Source organism: Medicago truncatula, chromosome 1, assembly GCF_003473485.1.
Source record: "Medicago truncatula cultivar Jemalong A17 chromosome 1, MtrunA17r5.0-ANR, whole genome shotgun sequence".
NCBI classification, from domain to species: domain Eukaryota; kingdom Viridiplantae; phylum Streptophyta; class Magnoliopsida; order Fabales; family Fabaceae; genus Medicago; species Medicago truncatula.
The window spans coordinates 39,846,647-39,857,775 of record NC_053042.1 but is presented as its reverse complement, the minus strand read 5'-3'; the positions used below and the strand labels follow the sequence as shown (position 1 = coordinate 39,857,775).

Here is an 11,129-nt window from a genome sequence, read left to right as displayed (position 1 = left end):
TTCTCAGGATACTTACAAATGGCTGATTCCATCACAAAAATCAATTAGGAAACTGTGATGAACAAGAAGTAGGTAGGGTAAGATTTTTGAACTCAATCATTATGGCCTGCATAATTATTAAATGCTCTTTTGGTCCCTTAAAGTATTTAATTGGTATCGCTTTGGTTATAAAAAAGATTGTTTGAGTATTTTAAGTTTATTTTTTAATCTCGTTTTGGTCCTTTCTGTTAGGTTTCCGTTAGAGTTTAAAAAAAAGTTAACTCCTGGACACGTGTCACCTTGTCATTGGCTCTGAGTTTTTTTTTTTTTTACAATTTTTTTTTAATAATTTTTTTTAATATATGTATTTTATTTTTTTGTAAAAAATTTCCAGAACCAATAACAAGGTGACACGTGTTAACTCTGGGACACGTGTCACATTGTCATTGGCTTTGAGTTTTTTTTTTAAATATATATATATATATTTTTTAAAAAAATATATATTTTTTTGTAAAAAAAAAAACTCAGAGCCAATGACAAGGTGACACGTGTCCAGGAGTTAATTTTTTTTTTAAACCCTAACGGAAACTAACAGAAGGGACCAAAACGAGACTAAAAAAAAAAACTTAAAGTACTCAAACAATCTTTTTTTTAGTTAAGGGATCAAAGCAATATCAATTAAATACTTAAGGGACCAAAAGAGCATTTATATTTATTATTTATTTTTGAATCAAAAATGGGTTAGATTGCCATTTGAGATGACAGTTTAAAAAGATCATCCAGATTGCTTGTTAATTAATGAATATATTTTGAAGATATCAAGTTACACCCATGTATCACTTGAGTAATATCACGTAAATCACTCTATAAGACTTCCATAAATCTAACACTACTTGATTTGTCACTAAGACATATATAGATTAATGATTTTTAACAGATATGACTTAATAAGTTAATCCTTATATATCTCAATAACATCCTAAAATAAAAATTTCAAAAATGATGTTTTTGATATAATTTTTAATTTAGCACTTAACAAGTTAAAAATATATTTTGAGCTCAAATAGTATACTGGGGCAATTAAATCTGTGTTTGATCGAAATCTATTGATAAGCAATGTTTGTCTACTTCAATTGGGAAAAATATCACGTTTACAAGTTGTCAAATTGTCTTAGTATGTGTTTGTTTTCACGTCAATCTTACAAAAAAATGTGTCCACTTTAATGCTACATTTGTAGCTTCTTAATATTCACCGTCTAGTTGTTTACTCTTTTAAAAATTGTCATCAGTGCGTGCCGAATTAATCTTTGATTTGGGTTGTGGTCAAGTAAGACTTACTCTTTTTTTTTTGTTGAAAAACAAGGAAAGCAGAGATAAATGAATGAAATACTAATACTAATCAACTTGAGTTCAAATCAAATGACGGATATATCTGCTTTTTGTTTCATTAATGGTCGAACCAACATGTAAAAAATCCCATATACATGTCTTACTATTACAAGTCAGCATCTGCTAAGAAAAAGGTGAGAAAGAAAAACAGAAAAAAAAAAAAAAAAAAAACTATAATTTGAGTTTTTACAAGGGAAAGAGGAAAAAAGGGGAGGGTGGTTTGAGTTAAATAAATTTCTAGACATCCTTGTACAGTAATTGGTATTTTGGTATCCTTTCAGGCGGGAGAGGACAATTCACTATGAGCTTTCCATTCATTGCTCCTCTAAATATTGTCTATCGAAATGTAAAAACAGATTCATCAATATTCTTAACAAATACTTGGAAGAAAACATTTCCAGATATCTAACTTCTTAAATTAAATCTTAAAATAATATAACAGAAACAAAAGAAATCTACTAGAATACTAACTTGGTGATGCCAAAGAAAAATGCACTCAAAATTCATCAAGTATGGATTTGGGAATCAACACCAGGAGTGGACAAACTTAAATTTGATATATTCAAGTAAAATGACAGAGTAACACTCCCTTTGTCTATTTGTTGAGAGAACAAACCACTTTCTCCTATCCTATTCTAGTGGATTTTTTGGGTCGAAAACACAAAGAACTACTCTTTATTATTCATAATTGTTAGAAATGGTGTACAGTCCGTCATTCGCTAATTCTAGAGTCTTTTTATATGTATTTTGATCACAAATTGGAGTTCACAAGGCAACTTATGCAGCAAAAGAGTAGAAAACTGAAGAAAATATAAAGAAGAGAATCGTGTCACGATTTGGTAAAAACGTGACACGATTTTAGAAGATCAAAATCAAGCTTCGACATTGAAGAAATCGTGTCACGATGGCATAATCGTGGCACGATCTGAGGAAACCCTAATTCAGTGATTTGCGATTCAAAGAGAATCGTGTCACGATTTACTTAAATCGTGGCACGATTTTAGGCGAAATTCTGTGCCTATTTAAGCTGAAGTCTATTCCAAAGACAAGGGTTACGATTTGGAGAGAGCAAAGTGCAATTTTGAGACCTAAAGACAGCTAGGAGGGCGATTTCTTCAACCTTCTATCGGTTCGTGTATGTTTTGATTCCACTATTGATTATGCTATTTGTAAACTCAATTATGAGTAGCTAAATCTCTTAGAGATTAGGTCTGAGATGATTCTTTGTAACCCTAATTGAACCATGTTGCTGTGAAACTCTATTTATTGTGAATGACAATCTAGTTTTTATTCAATTCAATTGTTCTTAATGCTTTTTATATCCTGATCAAATATAAACATGATTTAGTGAGAATGAATGACTACTGACCATAGCTTTCTACTTAGACAGAATTGAATTGTTCTAATAAACAGGGTTAGTCTAGGAATGGATAATCGTTTGTTAGTGATATTAGGTTAACGTTTTTAAAACCTTCAAAGATTATTAGACCACCTAAGGAATTAGGGGCTGTAGTTTGAGAAGAGGGTCCTAACTCAAAGGATTGATTAGGACTATTTTGTTAACTATCGTGGAACTAGAAAATCATTTATAAGAATAGGTGCAGTATACCAATTAGGGGAACATAGATGATTCGAAAGACCTGATCTCATCTCTCTCTTATTCTTTCCAAACTATCTTTATATTTTGTTATTTAATTTTATGCAAACCAAAACTACTGCCTCAGGCATTAAAATAATTTACACATCCTAAATATTAACCTTATTGCTAAATTGAGATTAACACAGTCCTCGTGGGAACGATATTTTTACTACTTCGATAGTATTTAGTACACTTGCTAAAATATCTATCATGTACCAAAAAAAATTAATCATTAGAAATGAAGCACAAGGGCGACTCGGGTCCATCCTTGTTAAGCACTCCCATATAAAAGATTTAAGAATAGAACAGAAACTCGAAAAGGGGACATGTGGCTGCGCTAAATCAAGCCAATAAGCCAGCATTCTTCATTTTCCCCACCATTCAAATGGGAAGTGCTTTTTGTGTCCTCTCAGGAATTACAAATTACAACTAGCCATCAGAAAAAGACCCTCTTTCTCAGTAAAATACTTTACAAACACATGATGATTTTATTTATGAACTATGAAGTGGCTCTCACCATAGAATAGATTATGGAATCTCTTCGAAGGTAATTTGGACATATGTGGAGAAACTCCATAAAAACAGCGGTAAAGAGGGTTGACTAGATGAATGAAAGTCCAATACTTAGAGGTAGAAGAATCGGGAGCACCCTGGAGTTTTTGTTTTGCACCTCAGATGCAAGAGACCCAAACCACTCTAAATTCCTAAGATTCACATTACACTCTTCTCTCTAAACTTCTAAACTCACTCAAATTCTCTGATGGTGGAAGCCTTCCAAAGTGCCACCAGTGCATGACTGCCCTTCTCTTCTCCCATTGGTGCGTCACAAGACCCTCTCCGCAGTTCTCTCTCACGCAGTCACGCGAAACTGCAAACCCCTCTGGTACGACCCTCCTCAGGTCATGCCGCACAATCCAAGCCGCCAACCAACAGTTACCAACCCCAGCAACTGACACAAAATAACTCAACACTGTTTCACTTTGCTTATGATAAGCATTACATAATGTTCTTAAAGCAAACTATGTATCTGCAGTTATCAAACATACTCACTCTCTGTGATGTTCCAAATATTTGGCACATTCCTTTGCTGTAAGTAACTCTGATATTTCTAATATCTTTCTGCTTAGATAGTTGAATTGCGTTATTTTTCTGTTATGTTATGTGATTCATATATTAACCAGAAGTTTTTCTTTTGATATTGTCTGGTTGCGAAAAGGACCAGAAGGCACATGAGTCAATCCTGAAAACATTCAACCTTCAAGGGTTTGTTTGACAAAATCATTCTTGTTTTGGTGTAACCTTCACCCCTACCCCCCAGAAAGAATCCTTATCATGTTGTGTAATTGCATTAGCTTTATGAGAATTTATCGATAGTTGCGGAAGGTTACGTTTATATGGTTTTGAAGCTTGTATAGCAGTTGGTGCTAAAGAAGTAGCTATTTCTAGATCAACTTCTGAATCAAACATTAATTGTAGTGTTGAAGAGAGTCTTGCTCATTATAAAGAGTTGCTTGTGCTGCTAAAGAACTCTCTACTCTACTCCAAAAAAATAATAAAAGGAACTCTCTACTCTTTTAAGTTGTAGGGGGGTATGTCTTGTTTTTCTTTTGAACTATTCTTAAGATTCCGTCATATTACGATCTACTGCCTCCAGTCTCAAATATAAACAAAAATTTGTAAAAGAAAGTTGATGTATGCCAAATTTTTGACCAAATACATCAAATTTCTTTCACCAATTTTTGCTATAGTAAGATCTTATATGTTCTATTCTAGATTATCTATATTTCAGCAGTATGCGCATGCCTGTGAAGCACGGACTCAGAAACGGGGACATCGCTAATTAAAAAACATAGGTCACGGGCACTGCTACATATATTAATAAAATAAAGCAATTTATGAGCACAGTTTATAAAGAGTAAAATGAGAAGCAAAATTTATGTTTATTTAAACTCAGTACTTTCAATCAACCAAAAGAAGACATAAATCAAGCAAAACAAACTAAGTACTTTCATTTACGAAAAAATATTCTACAACAAAATGATCAAATCATATCCTAGTCACTCCACATTCAGAAAATCAGCCTGGCTCATCTGAAGACAAGTCAACGACTACAAGAAATCCACTATCAATCAAACTCATCTCCAACGGCATCCCACATTTCTTGATGATATTGAGGAGTGTTCCGTGATAGAAGTCGAAGGTTACTATGCACATATACTAAAGTTTCCGCTCTATGTGGTGTCATCTTGTTTCTCTTCAAAGAATGAATAAATGAATATGTGCTCCAATTGCTTTCACAACATGAAGATAAACAAGGTTGCGCAAGTAGCTTAAGTGCAACCTTTTCAACTAATGGAACTCGAGCACCATGAACCAACCACCATGCTTATGGATCCATCTTATCTCTATCATCAAGATTGTCAAATCCTTCTCTTCCATTTGAGAAGTTGGCAAACTCTATGTTCACTTTTTTTCCTTTCATTTACATCAGGAAACAACCTTTTAAAACATTTTTCTCTTTCCTCAGTAAGCTCAATGGCTTGATGTGGAGGGACTCTATTAGTATCTTCACTTATCCATTGAGCTCACTGAGGAAAGAGAAAAATGTTTCAGAAGATTGTTTCCTGTTGTAGATGAAAGAAGGAAAGTGAACAGAGTTTGCAAACTTCTCAGATGGAAGAGAAGGTTTTGACAATTTGATTCTCTAGTTGATAAAGATGATATGGATCCAAAAGTATGGTGATTGGTTCATGGTGCTCGAGGTCTATTACTTCAAAAGGATGCACCTAAGCTACTTGAACAACCTTGTCCATCTTCATGTTGTGAAAGAAATTGAAGTACATATTCATTTATCCATTTTTGAAGAGAAACAAGATGACACCACATAGAGCGGAAGCTTTAGTATATGTGCATAGTAACCTTCGACTTCTATCAAGGAGCACTCCCCAATATCATCAAGAGGAAAGTAAAATATGGGATGTCGCTAGAGATGAGTTTGGATGATAGTGGATTTCTTGAAGTTGCTGAGTTGACTTGTCCTCATCTGAGCTAGGCATAGAGGCTGATTTTCTCAATGTGGAATGACTAGGATATGATTTATCATTTTGTTTTAGAATATTTTTCGTAATTGAAAGTATTCGGTTTGTTTTGGAATGACTAGGATATGATTTATCGCTAATTTATTATCTATAAGACTCTCTTTTTTTAACAATATTATCTATAAGACTATTGCACATACTTTCACGCTTGGACTACATAATCTTGTAAATCTTCATATAATCATCATCTATTACTATTTTACCTATAAATTTAATATTAAAAGCTATCAGTAGTTTAAGCAATTGATAATCATGCCACTAAGATGAAAGATCCACACGAATAACATTATGGATCCAGCAAACAGGGATACGTACCTCAACCACATCAATGAAGTCTTGCTTTTTGTGAAAAGCACCAATCCATTTAGTATGATCTGCAGTCCTACATAAAATAAAGTAAAAGAAAAAAATAAAAAAGCAGACTCCCTAAATTCATTGATATAAGTCAGAACATAAGATAAACATAGAGATCTAAGCCAACATTTGCAGAACAGGGGATTACCAAATACAAAAAGTTAATAGTTTGCATTTACACCATCTAAAGCTTTTGAGTAAACATGGTTTAATTGCACTATAGAGATAATGAAAAGTTTCATAGACTCAGGCGTACATTACATTGCAACATTTATTAGACTTAATACTTGATTTGAATAAGCTTCACTTCAAAAACCAAACTTACCCAACATTTGAGTGATTGATTAGTTCAGATTGTATTTACCGGTGTAAAGGTAGCTATTTACTTTTAGAGCAAACTCATTTAGCTTAAAATAATAGGCCCGCTTAAGTGGTGTTTCTCCTTAGAATGTGGGTTGAGCCTAACTAAACCATTACAAAACTGGGTTGTAAGGTGAGGACTCCCCCAACTTTTAAATACATTTTCAGGCCTTGTCTCATCCAATGTTGGGATTTTTTAACATTTCACATAGTAGTTTTTATCATGATGTCCTCCATGCCTCAATTTTTTATATCACTCAAAAGATAACAAATTTAAAATATTACCTGCAAATTTTAACTCGACAAAAGTGACCAAAAGTAAAGGTCTAAAGGTTCTATATTTTAAAACATTAGGTGAATTAAGCACCCATAAATACATGTTTAGGAGGTACAACCGATAAAAAGCTAAAAAGAATGCAATAGTACAACACACATACACAATAAGAGGAAACTAGGTCCTAACTCCTAACTTTAAAACAAAAAGAGAAAACATAAATGGATAGCTTAGTCGAGAGAGTTCACAATATGAGCAAACTCTTCTCAACATAGATATATCCTCCCTAACTTATTTGAATGACATTTGATTCGTACAACTTTGTTTGGACTTTAGGACAATTTACTAAAGGAAGGTCATTCTTAACCAACAAACTCTCTTCTCCCCTCCTTCCCCACATGCCCACTCACGCCTCTAAACACACATGAATCGAAGTTTACAGATACATAATGATCAATGCTGTAAAATTGAAGAGGAAGGATCAATTCCAGTTTTCAGACCTTCTATAAGCCAACTTCAAATCCTCAACTTTTCACGAAATGATCTCAATTCTCAACTAAAAGAACATATAAGCATTGTAGAACAAATAGTTAATGAAACTAACCATCTATTCTGGTACTAATTCATGTATATAACAGAATAACATCAACATCCAAAGGGAAATTTTAAATAAAATAAATAAGAGACAGACTACAAATCTCATCAAGTTTCAAAATATGGAAGTACATTTTTTGTTTCCTGCAATACTTTTCAATAGGAATCATAACTATAAGCAAATCATCTAACACAATATCTACCAATTACACAAACATAACGGAACTAAAGAACCAACTAAAAATAATTGAACATAAAATCAGAACAGGAAGCAATAAACAAAAGCAAAAACACAAAGGAAGTAACAATATCATACCCAGAATCCATTTTCATGTGATGGGCATTGAAGAAAAACAGTGTAGATGGAATCAAAGTGATGTCAAAATATTTGACATAAACTTGAATGTCAGGAGAGTCAACATCAACAAGTGCCACAGTTGCGAATTTGGACACCTCTCTTGCTGCTTTAGAAAGCTGTATCAACAACACAAATGAAAAGTAAAGGGTTAGAATTGTGAATCATATAAAATTCAAAAAATAAAACAAGATAAATTAAAAAAGGAGACAAAAGGAAAACATACAATTTGATCGAGGTGGAGACAGTTAGGATCAGATTCACGACCAAAGCGCAGGACAAGAACCTTATCTATAGTGTCTCTGATGATAGAATCAACCTCTCTCTTTTGAGACAACGTTGTTAACATGTAACTCATTCTTCTTCACCACAGTTTTGAGTAAATTGATTCTGTAAAATAGATTACGGCTAAAAGTGAGTTGAAGGTAAAATGATTTATGTTTCTATACATTCATGTAAAAGTGAGTTGAATTTTAAATTTGTGTATAAAACTCATTTACAACCAAAAGCTACAAATTCAAACTTCAAGTAGAATCAAGCAAAATTAATTTTACTCGAAAGCAACCAAACATGTGAATTAATTCTAGAGCTCTAGAATCAATTTTGCCCCCTCAAAAAGTGGAACCAAGTATCACATAACAGATACATACATTTGATAAAAGCACAATTCTGTATGAAATTTCCATAACAAAAAATTGAAAACTAGATAGTGACACAAGCAAAAATCGATGTAGCATGATGAACGAAGCAAGAAAATTATTAATAGAAGTGAAATTGAATACTAACCGAAACAGAATTGGTTGCGAGATTGAAACGTTTGCTTGGGGAGGATTATATTTTTTTTTTTTTTGAGGGAGGATTATATAAAAAGCGCGCATAAGGAAAAGGGATTTGGGGTAGTAGATTCTCTTGGTTGGAAAAAAAAAAAAAATTGAGAAAATAATGTGGAGATTTTGATTGTTAATCTTCATATTATCTATCTTTTCAACTTAAACAATCTATTTCTAGGAGTTTTTTTTTTTTTTTTTCTGCTCTAATTTATACAAAAAAAATACAAAAATGTTCCACTTTTTCAAAAAATTGCGCAAATACCCTACTTTTTCAGAAGTCCATGGTACCACTCCACTTGGAGTTACGGGGTACCCTAAAAAGTCAGAAATTTTTTGTCCTTATTGTACCCCGCTACTTGGAGTTGCGGGGTACTTTCCTATTTTTTTTTTCAATTTTTTAACTACCCCGCAAGTTGGACTTGCGTTTTAGGTTTTGTTTTTTTTTAAAAAATTTTTAAATACCCCTCTACTTGGAGTAGAGTGGTATAATGAAGACAAAAAAAAAAATGAATGTGTAATAATTACTCTTTAATAATAAAAAACTAATTAAAATTATATAACCAATAAAATACCATAAAATCTACAATTATTTGTGGAAATGACCAGACATCCTACAAACGAAATAAAGACTAGATTTCTACTGGTGTCTAATATTAATGCAATCTTTGCGGGAATGACCAAGCATCCTACAAACGCCGCATCTTCTCTCAGTTTCCACATCGTCCATCTCGGTCCTAATGCAAGTAATTGGTGGACGACCTTTCTTTGCCCTACGCATGGACTTGTTGGGAACCACCTTCAGTCCTTCATAATTAGGCCAATATGTCTGGTGGTGAACCACGTCGAAGTGGATGTTGTATACGGCGTATACACACTCATTCGTGAATTTGTTATCGACAAAAGTCTTGTAGTCGTGACAAAAGCTAGAACATGCGGCATTGTAGATGGTATTTTATTGGTTATATAATTTTAATTAATTTTTTTATTATTAGAGAGTAATTATTACACGTTCATTTTTTTTTTTTGTCTTCATTATACCACTCTACTCCAAGTAGAGGGGTATTTAAAAAATTTAAAAAAAAAAACCAAAAGCTAAAACGCAAGTCCAACTTGCGGGGTAGTTAAAAAATTGAAGAAAAAAAAATAGGAAAGTACCCCGCAACTCCAAGTAGCGGGGTACAATAAGGACAAAAAATTTGTGATTTTTTAGGGTACCCTGCAACTCCAAGGGGAGTGGTACCAGGAACTTCTGAAAAAGTAGGGCATTTGCGCAATTTTTCGAAACAGTGGGACATTTTTGTATTTTTTTGTATAAACTAGGGCAGAAAAAAAAAATTCATTTCTAGGACTTGAGGTCGTTTTTGTAAGATTGTGACGTTTGCTTAGTTTTTTATTTTAAAATAAAAAAATTACATGTTGTTTGATTTAGTTAAGTGGATGGTTATGTATGTGTTGATTTTTGTAAAATGGACTGAAATGGGAGTGGGGCAAATGTGCTATTTTTAAAATTAGTGGTCAAAATCGCTAGTTTATAAACATTGAGGGGGCTAAAAGTACATTTAAATCTTTTTATAATTAAACTTTATTAAAAGCCAACTATCGCTCTTGTAAAAATAAAAATTATCACAAGTGTTTTGCGATCAAATAAGAGGAACACATACACCATCATTATTAGAGGAAATATGTTGCACTAAGTTAGACTTTTGCAAAACTTAAGTTTGTCCTGTCAAAATATTTAAGGTCTAACTATTTATTGTTGTCTATCATAAGCTTTTTTTCGGCTTAATTTTGGATTTTTGAAAATATATTAATTTGCACGTTTAAGCACATATTTTCTGGCTTTGTACTTTGAAATTTTGAGATCAGTTTGAGCCTAATATCAGCTTGTTAGCATGTTTCTAAATGGTGAGTCATAATTAATCTCTGATGTATTTCTTTGACTAATTTTTGAAATTATTTGCATATTGATCTATGGTCACTCTGTAGACCATAACTTGGGTTGTGATTATTGGATTGAAGTGTACGAGCATTCGTTGGAAATATAATAAGTAGAGCAACAACTTGCATGTTGAACCCAAAACCTAATTCAGATGTCTTGAAGGTCACAAATATGATATCTAAAGCAGTTGACTACGGTTTTGTGCCACTTGCTTTTTTCATGGGCTGGGATTTACTTGTTCAAACACGGATCCTTATTATGTAATACCTTAAGATTATAAATAAGGATGTTGCAGGCAGCCGAAAATTATCTTCACAT

General features: G+C 32.9%; 1 protein-coding gene across 1 annotated transcript; it reads right to left on the bottom strand.

Moving 5' to 3' along the window:
- Window positions 1-1,383: 1,383 nt before the first annotated feature.
- Window positions 1,384-8,984, bottom strand: LOC25484638 (thioredoxin-like protein 4B). Its single transcript, XM_024782087.2, has 5 exons — window positions 8,829-8,984; window positions 8,269-8,432; window positions 8,004-8,161; window positions 6,421-6,487; window positions 1,384-1,704 (listed from the first exon to the last, which is right to left on the bottom strand). The coding sequence occupies exons 2-5, from the start codon at window positions 8,398-8,400 to the stop codon at window positions 1,606-1,608; spliced, it is 456 nt and encodes a 151-aa protein (XP_024637855.1). The 5' UTR covers window positions 8,401-8,432; window positions 8,829-8,984; the 3' UTR covers window positions 1,384-1,605.
- Between the last annotated feature and the right edge of the window lie 2,145 nt (window positions 8,985-11,129).